General features: G+C 41.3%; 1 protein-coding gene across 1 annotated transcript in view; it reads left to right on the top strand.

Annotated features, from left to right (window-relative positions):
- The first annotated feature begins 50 nt into the window (after nt 1–50).
- The window catches only part of EP300 (EP300 lysine acetyltransferase), a 67,442-nt gene continuing 41,070 nt past the window's right edge, over nt 51–26,422 (top strand). The window contains exons 1-2 of the mRNA XM_080393020.1: nt 51–4,344; nt 18,796–19,454. Coding sequence (XP_080249146.1) covers nt 4,251–4,344; nt 18,796–19,454 — 753 coding nt within the window. The 5' untranslated portion in view covers nt 51–4,250. The remainder of the gene's footprint in view (nt 4,345–18,795; nt 19,455–26,422) is intronic.

A 26,422-nucleotide genomic window follows, 5' to 3' on the forward strand; every position in this document is an offset into this window, starting at 1 on the left:
TCAAAGGGTAGATAGACAGGTAGCCAGAGCAGAAGGACAGCCATACCAAAAAAAAATCCAACAAAACTTTATTTTGTTTGTCAGATTTTTCTTGTGCTTGACAAAACTAACTGATCCATGTGATACTCTCTGGAGTAGCAAATAACTACCTATTTCTTTAACTTTTATCTCTCAGGCTGTGCTCCAGCAAGCACACGTGTGCTTAGTTTTAGTATGGTGAAGTAGAACAGCGTGATTTCAGTGGAACTACGTGCTATATAAAACAAGCACACATGCAACTATTGGTAGAATCAAATCTCTTGATAGGAACTAGTGTCACAAAACTCTTATTTGAAACATCTGCTTTGCTCCAACCTTGTTGTTTAGTAAGGGCCTGACATCTAAAAGCATTTAGGTGTTTATGCACACCTTGTTGTCTTTATAAAGCTGGCACTAATTCTTTAGTGAACTATGGATTAATGGCCTCTACAGAGTCTGAAAACCTTATATAGAATTATTTCAGTCAACTTTTAATTCTAAGGAGACTTTAAAAAAAGTTAAAATTAGGCTCAGCTGTGTTTTAAAAAAATGCTTCACAAGCAAGGGAAACAGTCAATCTGACAAAATAAATAAATTGAGGTAACACAAGACTTCTGTAACTGCAGTATTTGGGGGAACTTGGTAGCAATAAGAGGCAAAAAGCCTGTGAGAACCATAACATCACTTCCAAGGTGATGCTGTTAGCCCTGACAGCTAAAGTGCTGAGACTTTCTGCTCTCCAAACTATTTCCTTATTGCTTATTTGTCCTTGCAAGGCTCCCTTCACCTCCCTTTTGAAACATACAGATTTGTGCACTGCCTGTGGCCCCAAGAATTTTCTGGGAGGCTAACAGGTGCACAATCTTCAAGCACTTTTGGAGTGTTTTGAGCATAACCCTATCTGTATTTTTCCCTTTTGTACTGGTGGACACAACAACAACAACCCTGCTTGAAATAAAGTCCAGACAAGGGAAGCTGAAGTGTGGGAGTGGGTGGAGGGAGCTGGTGGGTGACTGTTCCAAGGCTGGAAATCTCTGCTCACACCTTTTCTCATGGTTGCACTTATTCTGGTGTCCAGGTTAGGCTCTTCCCAAACACCTGCTTCGGTTCTTACACACAGTAGCGTGGAAAATTCAGGCCCGAAGGTGGCTGGCGAGAGAAGTTCTCGCCAATATCCCGCTTGGATCAGATGGAACTCGTTGTTCCACTGAAAACGTGGGCATGCCTGCGTGTCCCGGCCGCTCCCGCCCGGCCATGGTGCGCGGCCGGGGGAGCCCGGGCGCACCGCAGGGAGAAGCTGTGATGGGCCATTTCCTCGCTGATGAGCACTTAAAAGATAGGGAGGGAAGTCTCGGTGGGTCAGTAATCCTGACCTTCAGACAGCCCGGGGGCTGCATGCCTTGCCGAGGGCAGCCCGGCCGTTACTTGTCCTCGCTGAGCCGGCCCGCCCGGCCCCCGAGGAGCCGGTGCCTTTGCAGGCTGCGGCTGTACCGCATAACGCCTCCTGCCTCCCTCCCCGCTCCTTGGCATAAAGCGTGGGTTTTGCGGGCTTCTTTACTCCTTGGGATAAAATATTTTGGGTTTGTCTCAGGGGATTTTTTGTTACTTATTTTCTATAACATCGCTGGAAACCTGCGGCAGCTCTCCCCCTCCGAGCTGAACCGTACGCGAAGCGTGTCTCTAGGTCTCGCACATGCACCCCCGCCGGGCCCCGGGGGTCCGTGCGGCCGCTGACCCGCTGCCTGCGGCTGTGGGCACCGTTGCCATCCCCGCTCCTCCTAGGCCGTGGGGGCTGTACCCCCGCCCGGCCGCCCCGGGGCCTGCCTGCCCGCCCGCCGGCCCAGCCTGCCATAGCTGTGGCGCAGCAAGGCCCGGCGCCGGCGGAAGGAGCGCCCCGCCCGCCGGGAACCGGCCGGGCGCCGGCACCCGTGAGGCAGCGCCGCGGCGGGAGGAGCCCGCTCTGCCTGCGGCCTCCCAGCCCACCGGGCCGGGCGGCGGATACCGGGCAGCGCGGCGGTGCCGAGCGACCCCCTCGCCCGGGCCGGCGCCGCGCACTTTTCTGCCGACAGAAAAGAGCGTGAGGGGAGGGGAAGGAGGAGGCAGAAGGAGCCTTTTTTTTTTTTTTTTTTTTTTTAATTACCATGAAATAGCTCTTCGCCTTTAAGGGGCGGAGCCAGGGAGTTTGCGGAAGAACCTGGCGAAGGGCGGACGCTGATTGGACGGGCGCGATGTCGTGACGGCTGTCGGGCGGTTCCGCTTCTCTACCCCCTCCACGGCACGCCAGCCCCCCGCGTTCCATTGTGTGCGCCAGCGCCGCCGGGTCCCGCCCCCAGGCCTGGCCCCGCCCCCTTTTTCTCTTGGCTCATTTCCGGCCGCCGCCGCCGCTGCTCGCTTCCCTCCGAGGACTCGGGAGAGTGAAGAAACAACAGCCGCCATTTTGTTTGTGTGTGAGCGACTGAGGGAGGGAGCGAGAGCGAGAGGCCGAGCCGGACGGGGCGAGCCAGGGGGAGGGCAGCGCAGAGACCCAGGGGCCCGGCCAGGGGACGGGGACAGAAGCGAGGAGCCGAGACGCCCCCCCCCCCCCCCCCCAGCCTGCCCACCCCCTCTATCTTCTCTCTCTCCTTTTCTCTCTTGTCTTTTTCCGCGACTTTTCTCGCCTCTGCTCCCCTCCACCCGCGCTTCTGCCCGCTCCGCCACACACGCCACAGGAGCGGCCGCAGCCGGGCCGCTGCCGAGCGCCAGGCAGGGGCAGTAGGGAGCCTGCGCTCGGCCCCCGCGCTGCCTGCGCCGTCCCGCCCCACCCCCCCCCCCCCCGCCGGGGAGCGTCGAGGACCCCCTCCCCCTCCCGGCTATTTAACCCACCCCGGGGCGAGTCCCCCGCCCTCCCCCGGCGTAATTTTTCTTCTGTTTTCTTATTTTGATTTTATCCACCCTCCTTTTCTCGGAGGGGTCGCTGACCGGCCTCCCCTCCCACCCCGACTACCAACCTCTTCGCTTCCTTCCCCACCCTCGCAGAGGCGAAGAGCGAGTCCCCGCCGCGCCCGCGCAGCGGCCGAGGTTTTTCCCCCTCGCTTTCCGCGCCCTGCACAGCCCGTGGGTCCGCGGGAGCGGAGACGGGCAGCCCCCTCCCTGCCCGGCGCCAGCGCTCGCAACCATCCTCGGCCGCCCGGGAGGGGGGAAGGTAGGCAGAGGGGGGGAGGGGCCGGTTTCTTCCTCCTCCTCCTCCTCCTCCTGCCGCTGCTGTGGGATCGGCCCCTCTGCCTGCGCCGGAGGGGGGGGGCAGCTCGCTACTGAGAGCGAGAGAAAGAGGAAGGGGAAAGAAGAGAAGGGAGGGGGGGGCAGAGAGGGTGTTGAAACCCGCCCTCCACCTTCCCATCCTGCGATCGGTGCTGCCTCCATCAGGACAACAACCCCTCCTCCTTCCCTGCACAACAAGATGTGAAGCGGAGACTCCTGGGACTTATCCTCACCCTCCTCATCCTTACAGCTCCCCTCTCTGCAGCCATTAGCGACGGGCAAGGAAGAAGCGAGTGGAGCTGGGGACCCCGCGCACGCCTTGCCTCTCGCCCCACCACCTCCCCCCCAGCCCTGTCGCTGGTGGTGGGTATTTTTTTGCAGGGTGGTGTTGGAGGGGGAAGGAGCTGCTAAAGGACGGTGATCTTTTTTCTTTTTTCCTCCTCCTCTCCCCTCCTTCGCCCGCCTCCTTGTGGCGATGAGGAGGAGGAGGACGGCGCCGAGGAGGAAGAGGCTGATGGCGGCGGTGAGGAGGCAGCAGGAGGAGGAGACCCCCCGAAGGATGAAGATGATGGTGGCGGCGGCAAGGAAGCACCAGCAGCACAACAGCCGGGATTAATTTTACTGGGAAAAAAAAAAAAAAACAACCAACCAAACCCCACCGGCTTTTTTTTTTTTTTTTTAATTTTTTTTTTTTTTTTGGCGGGGGTTATACCTGCTCTTCCCATCTTTGCTCAGCCCTTTCGCCTGGGGGAAGAGGCCTCTTCCCCTCCCGCCCCTGCTCCCACCTTCTCCCTGCCTCTCCGCTGCCGCCCTCCCGGAGCCGAGAGGCAGAAAAAGGGGAACTTGCCCCCCCTCCTCCGCCAGATCCTCCGCGCTCGCTCTCGGCGTTATTGTTGTTCTTCAGCTGACTCGGGGCCCGAGAAGAAGGTGAAGGTTTTGGGGTTCACCCCCCACGGTCTCTCTGCTCTGAGTGATTGTCTAAAAAAGAATTAAAAATGGCCGAGAATGTGGTGGAGCCGGGCCCGCCTTCAGCCAAGCGGCCTAAACTCTCCTCACCGGCGCTCTCCGTGTCCGCCAGCGACGGCACAGGTCAGTCTCGGGGGCCCAGGCCCTCCCCACCTTCGGGGCCGCAATTACAGCTCTTTTCTCCCCTCTTCTGCCTAATTTTCCTCCTCCCTTTTGCTGCTGTTAACTCGTGCTTGCCTTAGTCCTTTCTATCTGCCTGTTTCTCCCGTTTTCGCTCCGTTTGAACCTATTGGCATTAATAGCATAGGAAGGGTGTTCGGATGTTTCAGCCCTTCTATTTTTTTGGAAGTGATTGAAAGCAAAGCTGTTCAGTTTATTGTGCTTTTGATCAACTGCAGATAAGACTTAACAGTTTGTCATTTTCGTGTCTTTCACAATAGTAGTTATTACCGAGCTCTTTGCTAAGCATGTACCTTTAATGCCAGTTACAGAAATAGGAAATAGTGCTAAAGATGATGCTTTTGTACACTTTATTGTTGAATTACGTGTGTACGTTCGTACACACAAATGTGTCTTATTTCTTGTTTTTGCATATATACAAGGGTTTTTTTACAGCTCTGTTAGAAACAAGATTTATTTCTCTGCCATTTTTCTTTTTTTTCTTTTTACTTGCAGTCTGCGTATTTGATTTACAGAAGAATATCTAAAAGCTGTTTTTCTGATTCAGATAGACCATCGGCTTTAGGGGAAAAAACCCCAACTAAAACCAAAATCCAGATCCCAAGCTTGGGGCATAAGGTTAAGCGAGACTTTTTACCTTCTTAGAAATTAAATGTTATTTCACCTTATTTGCATTAAGAATCAATATGGAGTGTAGTTCATCTTGCATCTTCCATTTCTTTGCTGGGAGAGCAAAATGTCTGAAATTCCCCTGTAGAGTTAAGGGCTGTGGAGGTAGGGGGGGCTTCTCTGCAGTCCTTCAAAGGTAAGCTAGAGGTTGGAAATCTTGGGTGTCCCAAGCCCTAGCAAACGTGAAATGGTTGTACTGGAAGGGGGGAGGGAGTAACAAAGGGCTGTTCAGCTTTGTAATGCTTCTTGTGAAGCAGATGAGTATTTGGTAGCAATTATGCTGTGAGAGTACTTGGTTACCTGTCCTGCAGGAGTTTCTTTGAACTCACTTTAGATCTTGGCCTATGGGATATGGAGGAGGCTTCCTCCTGTCAGTTTGGTGAGTAGTGGCATTTCCGAAGCCACCAGTGTTCTTGTTCAATGCAGTTAACAGCTGGCAAGAGAAAGGAGAAGGGTTGGTTGTTTGGGTTTGGCTTTTGGTAGTGGTTGGGTGGTTTTTTTTAAAGCTTCTCATTTGACTGTAAACAGGAGGCTTTAGTAGCCTGTTCTTGGTTTAGCAGTAGATGTGATTGACTTGAAATTATCTCCAAAATTTTGGGTTTTGCCTTTTCTGTTCTTGGTGAATGATGTATTAGTTTTGAAAATTTTGTGTCTAACTTTTAGACCATATTAGATAGAGGCAATACTATGTTGTAACTGGAGGACGTAACTATTCCTAGTATCAACAGGTCTCTAGTAAGAGAGTAGAAGAGTGTTGGAGAAGCTGCTGTTCAGCAGGAGCTAGTTGTTGGTTCTTTTGTGCAACACTTGGAAATCGGTACTTAATTCAGTAGTAACCATTTTTATTTTGTCTTAACTGTGGTTTTCATGCTCTGTTTAGAGAGATGAAATAAAAATATATTTTGTGAAAAAAGTCCTGATACTTGAAAAATAGGGAAGTTAAAGGCAAATTTTGGTTCAGATGAGCACACATCTAAGACATTTGTGATCAGTTGTCTTGTCACAAATTGGATAATTTTTGAATTTATTTTGGTTTAACAGATGCAGATTTTCACAGAATACTTAAGTCTGTTTTAGTTGTTCACTTACTGGGCAGCTTAATAAAAACTTTTTACAGTTATGGTAAAACATTAGGGATTGTTTCAGTAGTGTACGAACGGGATAATTTTTCTCAAAGTGATTGCGATTGTCATCACCTGATAGCTATGCAGAGGTTTATAGTGGTGCAAACACTTCATATATGCTACATAAATACTGTTAAAGGATTCCTGTTCTGGATTTTTTTTGTTGACAACTTAACTGAATTTGGGACAGTTGCACTTTCTGTGTTTTTTGACATGATGTCATACCTGTTTCTCATATCTGTTTCTCTAATTAAATAATATCAAACCTCTTCAATTAGTTTTGAGAGTTGTATTTTTTTTCATTTGCTACTTGAGAGACTTTTTTTTTGTCTCACTTTTGCTGTTGTGGGAAACTGCTTTGGAGTTTACGTTTTTTTCACTAACTGCTCCTTAAATTTGCTTTGAAATAGTGCAATCAGCTTTCATTAAGGAAATTCCACTTATAGAATCTGTTATATTGTCCCCACTCCATAGTTAATTATAGAACATAAATAATATAGTGCTTATGTACTTACTCAGGCACTCTTTTTAAAACTGTTAGAATCACAGCATCATTAGAGAGGGAAGGAGAAAGGTAATAAACTTGCACTGTTGATGACACTTTCCAGCACATGGGCATAGTGGATCTTTCAGTGTTTCTTTTGCTATTAACTTTTTGACTAATTTCTTAATCTGAAATACTGTTTTAGCCTGTTAGATACCAAAAAACAATAACTGACGAGATAACTTTATTTCCAAACTTGCAGACGTTAATTGTATTGAAGACTACGTCGTGTCTCTAATTCACTCATGTTTTCACTGTAGACTTGGATCATAGTGATATTCTGGGCTCGGAATGTACTAAACTCAGATGTTGGTGTTTTTCTTCTAGAAGTCAGCAAAGATTGTCCTAATATGCTTGATCTATTGGCAGCAGCCAGCTGCATTTCTCACTGCTGTTGGAGTGCTGCATCTCTTTCTGTCTTAGAAGTCTTAAATGGTTTGTGTATTCCCTGCTCAGAGTTTGCTTTGGCGTAGAACATACTGTATTGGTATAGTTTTGAGTTACTTTATTAATACCAATTCCTTCTTTAGGAGGTGAGAATAACAGACTTACAGGGCAACCAAAATGTTTGTAGCACATCTTGTAACAAACATTTTTCAGTAATTTAGAAAGTCAGTGTCATGTAGGATATTAGAATTTTTGAACGGTCTCATTTTTCTTCTCTTAAATGTTGTGTGTCTAAAATAGCTTCAGGAGCAGGACTGTGTGGATTCCCGTAAGCTGCTAGAGGATTTTCTACAAATTTTTTTCTATTTAAATGTTACGTTTGTTGTAAGGAGTAATGGTAATAACACAGATCTTGTCCAGGTGTTTCGAGGGCCGTTACAGCTCTGCAGTGGGGTCACCTTTTGTTGGTATAGTATCCTTAGTACAGGATGTGAGTTTGTGACACTGGATGCTTGCACAGCTCTTGTGTACTAGCTTTGTTACACTGACACAAATACTTTGCCCAGTGTAGCTGGGTTTGCTTACTGTTCCTTAGCGTTAGAAACATTGTTTTGATATGTTGCACCTAGTCTACCAAGACTTTTTTTAACATTGTATTAGCAAACTGGTGTATAGCAGCCTACTCCACACCTTCCCTTCCCCCACTGCCCCCCCCCAGCCTTCCTCAAGTATAACAGAATAATTTGAGTCGATCTTGAAGTTACCTTCTTGAGTAAATGAGTGGAAGTCTTTAGTATACAGTTGTAGCTGGATGCCTTAAACCTGTGTGTGTGTATATATATATATTTAATTTGTGAACCTGTCAATTATTCCTGCAGTAATGCAGGTGCCCCTACAGATTTCTGTGTGGTGTATTCAGGAAGGGAGAGTTTAATCATGTTTTACAGCCCCCTCCACCCCCCTACCCCCAAGAAAATCTGTTTTCTGTAAACTAGGAAAGCTTTTTGGGCTTTGAATTCAGAACTGCTGTGTTTTGTCAAGGAATAAAAATGGAGTATACTCTCTGCTGCAGTGTGGTTGTATGGTATCACGTCTTTGGGTTGCTAGATCTGAAAATAGGATTTTAAGTGCTTAGTGTTTCTGGCATGTTATAATGTTGGAAGTCGGTTTTCTACAATTAGTTGGCATGTGTGTTATGTCAGAGATCAGTGTGCATATTTGTGGTATGTTCCTTAATATCCTTTAGTTTACTATATCCAAAAGTCTTGTTTTTCTGAGTAATAGCACATCTTTAATGTTTCTTCCAGTACCCATCTTTTCTAAAGTTTGTATGTTCCTTTTTTTCTAGGTAAATGCTTCTGACCTTTAAAACTTTACTCTCCCTTACATCAAAGGTCTAAGACTTGTAATGAAACCTTGCCTGGGCTACTGCAATTTTGACTGATACTCATCTTTCATTTGTTATAAATGTATTGGGATGTTTCTTTGCTCAAAATGAATCATATTGATCTTGTCTCACTGCCTTTTCCAGAGGCATAGGCACTGCTTTCAATTTTGTTTTCAGACAGTTTATGGGTGTTTTCCCTAGTGTTTGTATATCCTACTTTTAAAATTAAATACTTTTCACAAGTCTGGTTTTTGGCTGATGTTGAAGACCAAGTCACATTAGTTACATTTAACTTAGAGCCATCAGATAGATATTGTTGTCCTGTCTTGTTGAGAATCACTTCTTTGCTGTTTTTTTCCCCCAGAGTATTAGTAGTTATGAGATGAGAGATGCCTTAAAACAGTTTGATGGATGGCATATACTGTAAATCGAGTATTATATCAGTGGATGCTTGTGTGGCAAAAATGGGCATCTTTGCTTTGTAGCTAAGTAGGTTCTCAAATTAACTGCATTAGGAATAAATTTAGAGAATTTAAGTCTGCAAGATTTTCTTTAGAAAGTAAACCAATCATTCATATGGTGCTTGGTAACATTTTAAAGAAAATCTTGCAGACTTTTGAACCTCATAGATTTACGAACTGCTATATCTCTGCTTTTTTGCCCCTTTTACCAGGTGGATTATGTGTTTGTGTCTGACATAGGTATGTAAATTTTCTGAGCTGTGTTAGAAAGGTACCTAACTTTTTAGAAAAGAAATACCCACTACAACACAAGGACTGTACATATTGTGATGTAAAACTAAATCTTGAGCACTTACAAATAAAAAACCCTTTGAGACTAGAAAACCAGTTTACTGTTGCAGTTTAAAAACACAGATTCACAAGTTTGATATTGCTGGGAAGACCTTTGTTGCTGAACTTGGGAATTTAAATCCTAGATTAAAAAAAAACCCCAAAGCTACTAGTTTTTGCATCTTGCCCCTCATGGCCCTAGAGCAGGGTTTGGATTTAGTCTAGGGGGTCCCTAGTTCAGGTTATTGATCAGTTGTGTATTTGCAGAAAGCCAGAGTTTATCTGGGAAGGTCTAGCAGACTCTAGGGTTTGGCGTACAATTTTAGGGGGTGCGGGTTTCATAAGGTACTAGGGATAAATGCTGAACTTCTGCTGTAGGAATTCTGTTTTCTTGTACCTTTACAATGTGGGGAAAGTGACTTTATAAGATTTTAATTTGGTATGATTTAATGTGTTTTTCTTGCATCTTCTCTTTAGACTGCTTGGTTACCTCCAGTGTATCACCTCAGTGTCTTGCTTAGCTGCTTTAGCAGGGGCAGCATTTCAGTGTTTGTTCCAACAATATAAATATAGTGCTTAAATCTTTCTCATCACCCGAACTAGTGCCCCCTCTGAGCGGGTGTCCCAGCTGAAACCAGGACAGTGGGCTTGGCCAAAAGTCATTTGGATTTATTATTTGACAAATGGAGTAAACTTGCTGTGTAGATTTCACTGACAGATAAGCAGTGCACACCTGTTTCCCAAAGATTTGGCTTTTCTGTCTTAAACTGTAGCAGCAGGCTGAAATATAAAATATATCTATCTCTGCATATGGTTGTATGCACTGACAAAAAACTTCGGTGGTTACATTGGATTTGTAGGACTTGACCTAGGGCAATTCATAGAAATCCTCTCCCTGACCAGTAAGTGATGTATCTGACATTACTTCATTTTCTTCCAAAATAGCGACAAGTTTACTCAAAATGGATTGGCATATAATGTATTTAAAGTTCTCTTAAAAACTTGACGTGCTGTATTCTTTTTCAAGCATGCATTTCTTCCCAAACTTTTTGAAGAAAATCAGAAAAAGGAGTGTTGAATTCTGGTGAACTCAAATCATAGTAACTTGTGGTTTAATTTGTGATGTCAGATGTGTTTTCAGGAACAGCAAGGAGATGAAATCGTGCTCCAAATTAGGATTTTCATTAAAACGTTCAAGTCAGGTACAGGACCTTCAGAAACAGCACAGGTTATTTTCTATTATTGGTGTTTGTGAGATGGGACAGAGAAAGATTTTTCTTTTTCTCCATTTGATGGTGTGAAATACCTCCATGCTGCACCTTTCATTACACCTCCATAAGAGATGTAAGTAGAGTTTTCAACCGTATCTGTTTGCTTGCAGAATTGTGATTTACTTTTTATTGCTTTGTAGAACTCCCAAGCAGGACTGAATAGATAATCTTTCTTACAACATACTCTTGCTGTGTTAGTGAACGAAAATAATCTGGTTCTCAGTTTTTCTTTTTTAGAATTCTAATTAAAAATAAAATTTGGCAAAATGCTGCTGTATTGCTTGCTCAGTACAAATTCTGCTGAAGCTAAACTGCCTTTTATGTATTCCTGAATATAATTTCAGGAGCTCTGGGGAATTACTGGTTCAAGATAAAAAAGGTCTTGATCTTCTGACTTCTGTTTTTTGTTTATTTGTGTATTTTTTTGTACTTAAATTCACTGCTTTTTAGTTTTACCTGGGAGTAATGTTGAAGGAACTCAAGTCAGCAATACTCAGAAAACTGACTTGACTTTTTGGTAATTGCTTATGTAGATTACATAGTTCCAAAGTTGTCGTTAACTTGACAATGAAGTGGATGTTACTCTTTTCTTGAAACTGATTTGTAATCACTTCTAAAATGAAACTGATTCAGTGTGTTTGTGCACATATGGGTGTTCCCTTCCTATCTGCATGTACCTGTTTTTTGCCCACCCAGTATAGCAGACCAGCAGGGCATCTAACTTTCCAGATTTTATGCACGGTGGTCCACGATTCACCAGACTCCCAACTGAAATGCCATTCTTACTATTTAACAAGTCCACAGGCCAGCAGTAGGTAATTTAAGATGGTCTTAAGGGAGTTTGTGGCATACACACGATAGTCTGGGGAGTAAGAATACTAATTTAGAGGCTTTTCACTAAAGTTAAAAGGTAGCACAGTGAAATTTACGCAAAGAGCAACACGTTCGCAAGGAAATTGTGTAACTTCAGTATTTTAAATTATATTATATTAAATTAAATATATAATTAAAATGCTAAAATTTCGTCTTATTTGGGCCATTAGTGATGGCAAGACTAGTACCTTTGTGTTGTGTAAGGTAGCAGCATGAATAGGTGGGTACAGAGACAACAGTGTCTCTGAAATTCCGCCTTAATAATACTAAAACATTAAACATACCCTATCTTGGTTCTTGCACCCAGTCTTTTCCACATGATTACACCACTTCTGTTTCCCTGGGACAGTTACATTTCTATATTCCAGAGTCATAACCATTGAATTTTCACTGATTTTCAGTGATAAACACCTGCTATCATCTGTATCTCTAACTACTGGTTTTTGAAGAACTTTGCATATGATAATGAAAAGTTTGCTATAAATACGATTTTATTCTGAAATTGCAAAAAACATGCATCAACCAGAGTCTACTAAAATTGGCATTTGTGTTGATATTTGGGACAAGTATGGCTTAAACTTGCAGATTATTGAGACTTCACAAAACTGAGATTTTTTTTTTAAGCAAGAGTTGATGTTTGACACCAGTGTTTGAATAGGAATTAGGATAGCTTAAAAAAAAAAAGTCTTAATTCTAGGACCTCAGTAGATGTTGAATGATAAGGTTTTGCCGCTTTAGAATGATATTTTTTGTTTGTTTACACTTGTAAAATACTTATGTTTATACCTGGTTGTTACAACTAATAATGAAATTATGTGCATTCTAGATGGCGAGTTGGACTTAGACCAACAAACGTTTGGTGGTTCTTAAAAAATCTGTGCCTGAAGTTGTGTGCTACCATGATGTGCTAACAAGTTTTGTGCCTTTGCATTTGTGGTCTTCCAAGAGTTTTGAGTATGTCCTTTTCAGATGCGTTTTCTGCTTGTATTGTTTGCAGTCTTCACATTACCAAGTTTCTTGATGTAGTGAACAAATTCAGGTCTTCTCTGGATTAGTAGGGAAGGAAGGAGGCAGTGCTTCCTCATTTTCTTGTAGGGAACAGAATTAATATCATAGTCTAATGCAGAAGGCTTTGTTACCCAAATAGTCTACTACAGAATAGGAATCCTCAGTTGCTGTTGCATAAGAGATAGTGAAGACCTCTCCATCATAATTCCACTTTGGGCGTGAGCGATGATTAGGGTTATATAGGGGCTGATATCCTAGGATTTTGGAAGCAGTAGTTGCAGTGATGAATCTAGACCTTAATATCTTGAATCTAGACCTTAATATCTTAGGCTGATGTTAAATTTTTAACCCTTCATTTTGCATCTACTAATTTGTAGATTAAATTAACTCTGTATTTTAAAGTTAAAAAAATGGTTTGGTGGAGTTTGTGTTACCATTGGGTAATTGCGGCTTCATAGAGGATCTACATGAAAAGCCTTCTCCTTAATGGGCTTTAATGGTAAGAATAAATCTGACATCTAGAATGCTGTACAGCAAAGTTCTCTCACACCCACCTGGTAGTAATCTTAAAGAGATTTTGCTTCTTTCTTAGACGTGTTGGTGTTTGGTATTTTTCCCCAATAAAACTGCCTGAACATGTTTCGCTTAATTTTCTGCAATTGCAGAGGCCTTGGGAATTGATGACTTTCTTTATTAGCACTTTGTTTCAAGTCTGTGCTCCACCTTTACCTCCACCTTTACTTCTGCATTTTCATGGATACCTGAATTGTCTTGTGAGAATGTGTCTCCTGATCTTGTTCTGCCTTTTTTTTTGTTTTCATGTTTTAAGTTCTGGCTTGTTTTTTTTAAGGGCATTTCAGACAATACATTTTAGGGCCTGTAACGCTGATGCTTCACTGCAAGCCTTGAACAGCAGGTTTCTCTAGAGTATTGGTTGTATCCTCTGGGCACTTCCTCTGTTACATCTAGGTCCTGTTCGATTCCTGGATAGCTTTCATGTTGCCACACAGGGAAGATACTGACCTCAGCAGCTTCTTGTTATTCTTTGTCTGAAAGCACAGTAAAGGTATCATGTTTTCTGTGTAGTCCAACATCATCTGTGGCTCCTGTCAACCCAGTCATGTGCATGCTTTGTATGCAGTGTCCCATATTAAGCCTTGTCCACTTGCTTCATTGTGAACCTAGTGACTGTGATATAATTTGATCCCCCAGAAACATTTTTGTAAAATGGTGACTGCTCAGCAGCTTTCTAATTTGATATGTTGGTGTTCAGGATATAATATAACAAATGGGATGCAGGGACAGGAACTGTGAAGTCTCTTACCTCTCTGTAAGATCAGCAGTGAGGTAAGTGCTGGAGTGAGTTGTCTTGCATATCTTGTATGCAGAGTTCTTCAGGCATCACTGTTCACACATGATGCTGTTTCTTCATATATACCAACTTTTCTTTGAGACTGAATGCTTGAAGGTCTTAAGTCTGAGGGGTTTGGTACACATGAGAGTAAAGCATTCTTGCTATTTTGTAGCATGTGGACAAGTTGTTAGATAACCAGTATCGTTCACTGCAGCCTATTTGCTATAACCAGATAATCTCCATATTGATAAAATGCCCCTTTCATTCTGAAAGGTGAATAGAGGTCTGTTGTCTTAATCCAGAAATGAAAAAAATGACTGAATCATGACTGTAGGCTAGAAAGCATGTCAAAAACTAACATGTTGCACTTGAACCCACATGTAGATTTCTTTGCTAAATAGCTTGTATGGATATATTTTCCTTGTGTTTTCAGAAATCTCTACCTTACCTGCATGCTTTGAGAACCTTTGTATTGCTGGTGCTGCTAGCTGCTCTTGTAGTAAAACTAGCTTTGAGTAAATACTTTGTAGCTCATTTGAAAATTGATCACTTGATAAGGCACCCACATGTTATTGACTTCAGAACGCACAATCAAAATCCTTAATCTGTGCCAGTTTAAAGTCCATTTTGGTGCCAGTTGGGTTTCCAACCCAGGCTGGGAGTTGCCTTGTGTCTTGCAGATCAAACACTGTCAAAGGCAGACTTCTAAGAAGTAGGGTCCAAAACTAAGAAAATAATCCATAGGCAACACAAGTTAGCACACTGATTTTTGAAGTTGCTTTCTCACACACAGTTTAGGGTGCAATTTATATTATTTAATCCAGTCTAACTGGACTGCTGTTGAAAGAAATGGACCTGCTCCATCTACTGTCTTACCCACTTTCTCACTACAGATTTAATGTAGCCACGGCAAGTTAGGCCTGTTTCTTGACTCTACAAAGAAAACTTGCCTAAGTGTTCAGTAGTAGTACAATTCCTAAATGGAATTATTATATACCTTTGGATGTTGAGAGTACCACAGGTAAAGACTTTCTGATTACCTACTTAGATGTTGTTTTGTGGAGGTACTTGCCTTTCCTTTTCTTTGAATCTTAGGGTGGCAGTAGCGATCTGTTCTGTATCCTCTTGTTACCTATGAAAGAAGTACACTAATAATACCATAAATAACATAATGTGGAATAACTCTGTGCCTCTCTACAGAGATCAAGATTTAGCTGTATCACTTGCTGCCTGATTACTGAATGTTTTTGAGCTCATAGGCTAGATTTTGTCTGCTCTGTTACATCTCAGTTTTTCTGTGTCTGATTATATACTAAGATCTCTAGGGATTATGTATCAGGTAGAGAAACCTTTGCAGGACTAATCTGCTTGCTTTGCCTTTGCACAAGCTTTATTTTGTTAGTAAGAAATTTTTGTCTGTATCCTTAATGAAACAGATTGCAAAGCTATCAGTGGACTCAAGTGTACTGGAAAGTCAGTCCATTCCTTGGATATTTATCACCATTGTCTTATGCTATGCCTTTGGCTCTTGTGTGAGTGTATGTGCTATTATTTTCACATAGTCTATGAGCTGTCTGGCCCAGCCTTGTCAGCTTTTGGATTGGTCATAGGTAGAACTCTCTACAGTGGGCTTTAGGATACTTACTATGTGCAGAAGACTGTGAAATGGATGGCAATTGTTGCTAGATATACACAAAGTCTTAGTGATCTTTGTGGTCTTTTGAGACTGTTCCCCTTTCAGTCCTGTATCTGCAAACTTCTGCTTCCTGGCAATCGACTAAAGACATAATTTTCATAGTTGACTAGACAAATGAAAGTTTTTCTAGTTTGTTGTTTATCTGCTGACTGAAGACAACTTTGGAGTTTTGGTTTTGGAAAGGACTTGCAAAAAGAGCAAACTCACACCAGAATACTGCATGGTTGGTGTTTACTGCTTCCAATTTTGGCTTGTAGCTGATACTATTGTTTTATGATGAATCTTCTGTTGTGTATTCTCTAGGATTAAAAATCCTAAGAAGTTAGTCTTATATGGAAAGAGCAGTTTACATTTTTTGGTGTAAAGAACTAATTCAGTTGGGATTATCTCACAATCATTTAGTTTTGGTTTGTGATTTTAATGCAGCTGTTGATTTGTTGTGTCTTGAGACATAAATAAAAAAATTAAAACCCCTTTGAGGTTTTTATAACATTTTTCTTCCTGTTCATGGGTGGCACAGAATGGCCAAGCCAAGGAGCTCAGGTAGCTTGTACCTGGATACTCCAGGCGGATGTGAGCAAGTAAGCCTTAAAGCTGTAATTATCTTCTTATTTATGAGGAGGGGGAATTTCAAAAAGAATGAGGTCTTGACAGAAGCAGATAAATACTTTCTTGTGAAGAAAGATGAGCAAATCTTCATCTCTCAAAACAGGAGTTACACTGCCCCTTTGCAGTGTTACATCTGAAATCCTCTAGATCAGTCTTCCTGAGGAAATACTCTGCTGTGGTTTGAAGAATAAATCAGTTCTTCATATGTAGACATTTACCGATCACTTTCCAGGTGGTTTCGTGAAAGGTTTAATATGCAATGACTGACCTCAAAAAAGGTGAAGTGGGGATTTTTGTTTTGGGACTCACCCTGTCCTAGAAGCTGTGTCTGTTCTGGAGCTGAAGTTCTTACCCCAGCTACAGTCAGTCACAAAACTGGCCTTTGAGCTTTTTGGGCGTCTTTGCCTCAGCAGCTGTTTCCCAGTTTGCAGATGGGAGGTTGCTGTGTGCTGCCTTTATGGTTATGTTGTAGGTACAGGGTTTGTGCTGGCTCATGTTCTTTCCAGACACTCAACTTTCATTTTCAGTTCTGTTTGTTCACCATGAAGGAGATTTTTTTTTTTTTCTGGACAGCAGACTAACTTGTGAACTACAGATTGTTTTTTTTCACTGGTTCCTCACTCATGGACTGCTTGTCAGGTTATTAGCCAGAGTGTTTTCTGGATGTAGTGCTTCAACATTTGCACGTTAAAGATCTCCTAACAGGCATCTTAACATGCCTGTTGAAGTTATTTTAGACTGTCATGTATTTTTCTGATTGCTTTCTCCATCCTCCTCTAATCAGAGGGTCTCTTCCACTGTAAGTCTTCCCGTGTTCACCAATATTTAATTCTTAAGCTAACCACTAAGCATTGTAAATTTGGTTTGCTTTTTTGTGGGTTTTTTGGGGGGAGGGGAGGGGCAGGAGATAAGTCTACTGGCATGAAACTAAATTATTTTAAACGCAGGAGAACCTGGGAAAAGCTTTATTGTTCTGATTCTTCTTTCACTGCTGAATCTTCAAAAATACCAGTCATGCAAATGAAAGATCAGTCCTTAGTATGTTGCAAAGCATAACTTTTACACCAGGTTTATGTTAATGAAGAATGGGCTAACTGATTTTAATAGTTTAAAATGTAGTTGTTTAGTGGAAATTTTCATTTTGTCTATTGTGCTTTGCAGTAATGAAGAATATGTAAATGGAGTTGTGGTATACCTGTGCTCTTGCCAACCTCATACCATATTTTCAGAATTCTTAAGTCATGATCCTATATGTGATAAGAGTTGCAAAGTTGTAGAAACTGTGTTAGTACTAGAGTTTGGCAGTTTGGGTATGATATTGTGTGAAACATTTTGAACAGATTTCTAATGCTGATGAGCTTTTCTAACTTACATGCTGTTTAACTGTAGTCCTTTTCCATTAAAGTTTGGACCAAGTGATTTTGCCAGCTTCTCTAGAATTCAGCGTAATTGACGTTTCTTTTTAAATGCAATTGCTGAGATAATGAGTAGTAATTTAGGTCATTGTCTAGGTCTGAAGGTTTTGAAAATGCAGTGCGTTGCCTCCTACAGAGCATCCATGAAATGACCTTTCTGGTAGTAGTGGTGCTGAAATGTTCCAGTACTTAAGATTTAAAAAACCCTTCCTTTACTAGATTTTCTCAGATTCCAAATACTAAGCTTTACAGCCTAGTTGTGCATAGGTATGTCACAGTGGCTCAGGTTTTAGCCATAAACTTTCTAGGTTATTTTTGTTTTAACTACCATAGATTAAATGTACAGATCAAGGTGCATGCTGCTTCTGCAGACGTAAGAGCTCATTTTCTTGAGTAAATTGAGTCTGGATGCAGTATAATATTCTTGTACCTATATATCCCAAATAGTAATTTTTCTCTACTTGGTTACCTTGCGTATTGCTTTGCATGGGCTTTTCAGATGGGGATTTGATTGTTCATCCCGATGTTTTTTTTACAGCTTCATGGCCGGGAGGGTTACTTAGTTTTCTGACAGTGTTTGTTGTGGGAAGATACTGGCTGCCCAATGAAGTTCAATGGGATTTTGCAATTCTGTGCTGGGAATGACTGGATATAGCGGATTATTTTTTTTTTTAAATATTAAAACACCCAGTGACAACAAAAAAGAAAAAATCAAACAAACCAACCCACTCCAAAAACTGACAATCAAACATCTATTTATTATTTTATAAATAGTAAACATTTTTTGGAAACTATATTATTATATTAGCTATGTCTGTCCCAAAATAGAGTTCAGTGAAAGTTAAAAATTTGACACCACGCTTTCCCATCAGACTTTTAATTCTTTTTAATAATTATTGTCTGATTCCATTGGCTAACTCTGTGAGATTTTTTTTAAATAGAGGGGTTTTTTTCTCTCCTTATCAAATTTCTCAAGTTGAGAGATCATAGTCTAAGATACCTGGTGATCTTTCAACACAAACTGTTGTAGGGAGAGTAAGGTACAATGGCCTTCTCTAGTCTGGACTCTATAAAGTTTAGAAATTACTTTTATCATGACAAATCGGATATTTTTCAGTAATGACTGATACAGGAATTTTGCTGGAACATAGAAAGTGAAGTTTTGCTAGTTACTTGAACTAAAAAAATAGAAACTAATGAACAAGATTTCTTTTCAAGACATTACTGATTGTTCTGACCTCATATAAAATTTGTTTTGTTTTTCAGATTTTGGATCACTTTTTGATCTGGAACATGACTTGCCAGACGAACTGATAAGCTCCACAGAACTGGGACTCACCAATGGTGGTGACATTAATCAGCTGCAGACTAGCCTTGGCCTGGCACAGGATGCTGCCTCTAAACATAAGCAGCTGTCTGAACTTCTACGGGCTGGTAGTTCCCCAAATCTCAATATGGGGGTTGGTGGCCCTGGCCAAGGCATGGCCAGTCAAACCCAACAAAATAGTCCTGGAATGGGAATGTTAAACAGCATGGTGAAAAGCCCCATGGCACAGGCTGGTTTGACTTCTCCCAATATGTCAATGGGTGCAAGTGGACCAAACCAGGGTCCTTCAGCCCAATCCACAGCCGGAATGATGCCAACAGTAAACAGTCCAGTTAACCAGCCTGGCATGGGAATGAACACAGGGATGAATGCTGGCATGAATCCTGGGATGTTGGCAGCAGGCAATGGACAGGGGATGATGCAGGGGCAAGTCATGAACGGTTCAATTGGAGCAGGCAGAGGGCGACCTAATGTGCCATACCCAAACCCAGGAATGGGTAGTGCTGGTAACTTGTTGGCTGAGACACTGCAACAAGGCTCTCCACAGATGGGAGGACAGGCTGGACTGAGAGGGCCACAGCCTGGAGCAATGAACAAGGTAAGACAAGCTAAACTTGACTTTATTACCTTCCTTCTTATTGTTGACTTAGTTTTGTAAGATTTATTCCTCTGCAATATGGGTTCTATGGAAGAGTATTTTTTTTCTTTTAAGAGCCCTGGATCATGTGGTAAATAGTTTATATGCTGCTAAAGTGGAATTTGTGGTAGTCATGGGAGGTGAAAATTGAGTCTTGCACAACAAGCAAGACTATTTCTAGATTAAAAAGCCTATTTTAGAAATCTTGAGGCAGTATAGATTAATAGCAACATTGAAAAAGAAGTTGATTGTATTTTATTCTGTTTTATGCTTTGTCCTCAAATGTATTTTCCCATTTAATGTGATGCTAGTATTGTCAGTGTGATGGGAATTCATCAGGACCCTTTAGATGTTGTGGTACTTTTTTCTGTGTGGCACTTAAGAGTATTTTTTGTCTGAAGTGAACTGAGTGTTTATGCTGTAGCAGATGCTAAGAGGCACATACAGGTTTGAACGGACTGATACATGTATGTGCCAAAACATACATTGGCCTTGTTAAGAAATAGGTACTTGAATTAATAGTGGAGATTGAATGCTTGTGCAAACACCTGAAGACAAATGTTGGGTTCTTAAAAGGCTGTTAATCCAACTCAGTTCTAGTTTTAAAATTTACGAAGGCTTTGTCTGTAAAGTAAACCAGAAAGCTGAAAAAAAATCTTGTATATTGGACAGGGAAATAGATGTGTGCTTGTAATTTAGGATATTATAAAAAGTTGTCATGAGTCACTGAAAAGATAAGAGAAGACAGAGTGATTTAAATGGCCAAGAGATGTCTAAATTTAATATTTGTCATGCACAACTAGCTTTTTTGGAGAAGGGAACCACTTCAGTATTTTTTCTCTAGGTTTTTAGTGTTATGATCAAAAGCCTGTAAAATACTTAAATGTTTCAGTTCACTTTAGGTAGGTATTCTGTGTTTCTTGCCTGATGAGGGGAAGTTTTTTCCAAGGTGTTTTGCAATACCTGAGTAGATCTATCTTGGAATGCCTAAAATCAGTCTACTCGGAGGGCTTGGAATGATAAGTAACATAGTCTATAAATGAATCTGAAACATAAATTAAAATTATGCTGTGTATTAATAGTTTTGCTATTTCTAATGTATTAAGTAAAATGATTTTAATATCTCGTTAATGTTACTAATGAAGTTCTTTGATTTTAGCTGTTTGCTTAAGTTCAGTGTGCTGCTAACAATGGTTCTGAGATATATATGTCTGTATGTCTAGTAATGTGTTAATTTTGTGGTCTGGTCATTTCAGAAATTTGTCCCTGATAGGAAATTTGTCACAAAGCTTGATTGCTACAGCAGAAAATTTCTATGCCGTTTACAGGGAAATAAGTATGTAACAACTTAGAAGTATTATTGTATGAGAATTATACAATGTCTCATTGACTATTCCTTGGCTGTTAAAAAAAAAATATCTTCGGAAAGCTGTATTTAGAGGTCAAAAATTAGTGTATTGGGTATTTGGGTGTAATGCAACTTCTTAATCCTTACTTATCGGAGTTCAGGTAGGGTTATGCACTGTAATGAACTCATTTATCTAGGAAAAGTAAAGGAAGGACACAAAGTCAAGCTTTTGACTGATGTAGTCCAAAATTAAATTGTCTTTCTCACTTGTTTAAATTCTGAGATGTTCTGAAGAAAGAACACTTTGTACTTTTGGGAATATTCAGACCAAATACGTGATAACTTCTGGTTTTTAGTTCATAGTCCCAGAATAGTTAAGAATACTTAGTTCTTTAATTGCTGATTAAAAAAAAAACAACAAAACAAATAAACAAAAAAAACCTTGAGGCTTTTAGTGTAAGTATGGTGGGTATAGCCCTTATAAAGGAGTTGAAACTGCAGGATGAGAAAGAACAGTCTGAAATGGAGGCTGAAATTCCAGAATGTCTTCAATTGGTTTGGTTGTTGGCAGAGCGCCTGTGTTTCACTTCGTGCAGTGGAGTTAGCAGAATCTGACAACAGTAATGTCTGACTGTTTTATCTCTCCACCCATCTGCTTTTGTTTTTTCCCACCTACAAATCTTCAAGAAGTAGATGAAAACAGAGGACCCTAAGCAGTTGTTTTTAAAAGCCTGTTTTTTAATTGGTAAATTTAGTACTGTGTTGCTGTTAATGTGGGAGTTTGTGTAACAACTTCTGTAGGTTTCCTTCATCGCTGCAAAAAATGTGCATTATTCAGGAGCTGTCCTTCAGTAGGAGAAAAAAAAAGACCAGACACTTTGGTTGTGTTCATCTTTACCAGCTTAGCTTGCCAAAGTTAGCTGCTTTAGGTGGTGGGCGGGTGGTTTGTACAGAGGAATAGCTTAGGTTTCCTGTGATGTTAACTAATTGGGAAGGAGGATGTTATGCTCTTCTAACAGTAGAGATGAGCTCTAAGTGGCTCTCAATTTGGAAGGCAAGAATTGGTTAGATTTCTGCTTTATTCTGTTGTCCTGTGGAATTACTGAGGCATTTTCTTCCTCTTCTCCCAAAACATTGGCTAGCAGTAGAGTGGAACACTTACTTTACACATTGGCCACATATTTCCCAGCATCCCTAGTTGTGCCCATTACTTTTTAGGACTAAAAATCCCAAATGTCAATGTAAATGATTGATTTGGGGTCAGTTGTTAAACATAAACTTGTACTGTCATAATCTGCTACATATATTCTGTGGTCTAACGGTGTAGTTTTATGTATGATGTAAGCAGTTAGTGACAACAAAGAAGCAGTTCTGTCTACATACCATCTCTGTGCCAGTTGCATGACACGCAGTGTTGAGGAACTAATCCAGGTTTGAAACTCACATGAGCATTTCAAATGTTTTAATTTTAATTGTTCTTCTAGTCCAATTTATACTCATCAGTTGGAAAGTTAGTGCTGATATTAGGGAGGGGACCTATTAAAGGAGTTGATATTGCCAGTCGGAGGAGGGTGTGGACCCTGCTTTGGTAACAGTACCGGCTTAAAAATGCCTGTGAAAGTCTAGCCTGAAGGGAACCCTTAGAAGGTTGAAGGGGAAAGAAATTGTAAAAAGTGTTCCTTTCTTGAATCACTTTTTGTTTTCTGTGTGCTTGGTTGTGTGCAAGTTAGGAAGATGACAGAGGTGCCTATTACTCTATAGAGTTTTGGAAATTGCTTGTAATGCTTTGATTCTTTCAGTGTTTAAGCATTTTTTTCAGGCTTTTTGTTTCATTAGATAGTTCTACAGCTTTGAGTAATTTAAAAATAAACAGCAAATTCAAGCTCAGAATAAGAACAAATTAATGTTTCCAGGTTTGAACCATTCCTCATTTGGAATTGTATCTAATTCAGACCTTCAGTTTATTCCACTGGGTTCTGTCCAGAGTGCCCAGTTATGGTCTTACTGTCCAGTCTCTTATTAGGGGGGGAGAAGGGTATTTTGTATATAAGTTGGTGTGTATTTCAGTGATATAAGTGTTCTATCACAAAGTGACTAAGTTCATCTGGCCTTCAGGTCACTTAAATTTCATCTCCCACTGATTCAAGAAATGTTCCATTACTCAAGTAATGAAATGGAGATGAAGGCAGTTCAGATTAGTAATGGCATTACTACTGCCTCTGCTATGCGAGTATTTCACTCGCATGTGAAATAACTTCAAATGTTTAGAGTTCCAGTAGTAATTCTTTGTCATTTGGCTTACTGTTTGAGTATATATAGTGTTCTGTCCTATTATATTGGATACACTTGGTTTTATCAGCTTAACTTAAGAATTGATGGCAATATTTAAAAAGGCAAAGGAAGTTACCGAGATCCTGAAGAACTGCATTTAAGTAAACAATAAGAAAGTTATGTTCAAAGTAGCAGAGATTGAAGATGACGTCACCCTCATTGTAAAGTTAGATAAAGAAAATAAAAGCACATCATGTTCCTTGGTGTTAGCAAATATTCAGTGTCCTGTTTTATTAGAAGATCAGTGTTCTTGCTTGTCATATTTTCATTAGTTGTTTGATTCAACATGTAATTGTATCCGTACTGTTTAGACTGTGACCCAGTGTACCATACACACAAGTACAATAATCCATTAAAAGTGTAGTTGTGTGTTCTGGTCCTTTGCTTTGTCTTTGATGAACCAAGGTGAAAAAGTGGAAAATGGCTCACTTTATGTCAGTGTAAGGGAGGAATGTTTGAGGGGAGAAACGGAGCAATAAAGACTTGTCTTTGAGTTTTAAGTTTCTGGAGTGGGCAGGAGAGTTTCTTGCACAGATGGCAGTGAAATAACACTAGTGTCTTGCAATAGGTATCTTAAAACATTATGCAGTCAAGTGCAAAGAGTAAGGATTGATAACAGTTCTTGGAAAGAATGCAGTGGATAGCACTGGCAAAATTTTCTATTGGCTTATGCCTGGGTCTAGTAATGTTCTACCAGTCAGTAGAATGGTACTAAAAAGTGATATACAATAAAAATTTTATTTTAAAGAGCCAGACGGAATTCCCTAAAACTAACTTGCCTGTTCTGGGAAGGTTAACTAACTTCCACTTGTGAATATGTGGATGTGGAAGGATACTAGGTACCAGAGTATGGTCTTAAACTAGTCAATATACTGCAGTTGTCCTGATAAGAGAGACCTAGTTGATACTGCAAATGTTAAATTATTTGCAAGAATATTACTAAAACTTATCTGTTTCTTTACTTCTTCATGCTTACATTTATGTTTGCAAATCTTAAAACTGGTCATTGTTCAATACTGCTGCTGATATTTAGTTGTCTTTCAAATATTTGTCTGTGAAGCAGTGGTTTTTATAGAGAAACAGTAGAGTATTTGTGATGTCTGTGTGCATAGCTGTAACAGGTATTCCTCAATTAACTAACTCTGCTTCTAGTTTTACTATTTGACCATCTTCTGAACTGAAGATGCGTTAGAACAAAATTTCAGGGAATCTCCTCCACTTCTGTAGTTGCTCTTCTCAGATAGGGCTGTTCAGACACTCCCCCCATCTGATGTTGCTTATGCTTGTAAGCTAGGATGTTTCCTGAACTCATGTCATCCATGCCCTTTACATGGTGAGAGGTGCACATCTTCCACCATTGTGGTAATGACAGCCCCTGCTTCCACTGAAGGCAGGAAAGTTAAGTTGGTTTCCACTGTGTGTGTAGAAGATATAACTGTTTGAGATCACCTTTGCTGCCTTATTAACCATGCATCGACATCTGCTGTGGTTTTCCTTGTTTCTTCCTCCTCCTCTTCTCCATTTACTGTGATGTGGGTTTCTGTCTGCTCTTCCTTGTGTGCACGTCCTCGCATATGTGATGAAAGTAAGTTGAGGTGGGGACAGGAAGAAAAACAATAGATGGGATAGGTAAGATGAGAAATGGGAAGAGTAGTGGAAGGAGGTGGTGGCCAGGAAGGAGTGAGTAGGTTGCACTTGCTGACTTGTAGCTATGATTCAGCCATGTATATTTTTGTATGGTATAGCAGGTGAAGCCTTGTACTTGTCTCATGCAGTGGTACTAACACCATCTTTCTTTGGCTGTTTTTTCGGCACTCGATTTGTTTATCTACCCCTCACTCCCAATAGATCATTAATATGATGACGAACTATACATCAGTCTTTCTGGTTGTTTCCTACTGATAAAATTATACAGGATTATATTTATCTATCTTCTGCAGTCATGAGATCATCCATTTCTTCCTGTTTGTTTTCTCTTATTTGTGTTTCTCAACATATCACAGCAAATGACATAAACATGCTCCTGCTTCTTGTGCCAGGGTCACAAGGCTACCTTGTGCCAGGTGAAGAATGTCCCAAGTGACCCTGTCTTGACTCAGTCTAGAGTTGCATGCATGTTGTTGGTGTCAAGTTAGTGGGTCTGTGACAGCAGGACTGGGGGCATTGCTTTGAGGTTCAGCTGTGGATCTGGCAGGTGTCAATCTCACCTGGACCAAGTGATGGCTGCTGATTTGTTCCAGCAGACCTTCAGGCATTTGTTTTTTAGCATCCTTCTTAGATGTTGCTTGAGTGTGTGGCTTTTGGCTTCAGTTTGGCATGCATGCCCTCAAACCTGGATGCTGGTGCTTCTCTGATCTTTGCCTCCCTTGTAGGCTGAGATGGGGAACTGATGATTACCCCTATTGGGAGCTGGGCATGTAGTCTGCAGCTGCCAGGTCTTGGGGTACAGCAGAAGTCACCTGGGAATGGATGATGGTTCTCAGCCCTAGGGAGAGGGGAGTCTTGTGTTTCTGCCATGGAGACAGCCTTGTTTGAGAACGCTGGTTTTGCACCCCAAACAGTGCTGATGGCTCATGCTTGAGAAAACATCAGAGATCTTTGTGCTGAGCCAGCTTGATTAGTACACTTGAAAGAACCAGCTGTTTCACATAAAATTTGTGTCCAGCTGTGTTGTAGATAGAAAGGTTGGTTGGCATGGTCAAACCTCACCCCTGAGTTCCATTAGAAAGCATTTGTTTTCAGTGACATAGCAAAGGTGCTTTTTTTAAGTCTAGGTTTGGGTTTTCCCCCTGCAGTCAGGATGGAGCTGGCTCATTAGGCCACAGTTACTCGCAATCCTTTGGTATCTATGTGTGAAGTCCCCAGCTGTCTGAGTTGGACATCTTGATTTCTCCCTGTGACACCAGGATGTGAAAACAGGCCTTCAGCCTTCAATTCTGAATTGTTTGGTTAGGGTTTTTTTTTAAGGCTGATAGCAGCAGTAGTTGCAGAAGTCATATGGGGGCGGTGTTACTGATGGCCACCATAAACATAGTCTGTGCTTTAGTGTACTCTCAGGTGTCAGCTAACTTTTGGAGCTATGATCATTAATGAATTTGAACATTTTGCATAGAAATTTCTGGTTTTGGGGATGTACCTGTTTTCAAATCTCTTTCTGGAGCCAAAGGGATCAGGCTGTCTTACAGGAAGACATTTCTTGTTTTCTTAAGGAAATAATTCCCATTGTCAGTCCTTCACTAAGCCTTGAATC

The sequence above is a fragment of the Falco punctatus genome (genome assembly GCF_963210335.1).
Source record: "Falco punctatus genome assembly, chromosome: 6".
In the NCBI taxonomy this organism is placed as follows: domain Eukaryota; kingdom Metazoa; phylum Chordata; class Aves; order Falconiformes; family Falconidae; genus Falco; species Falco punctatus.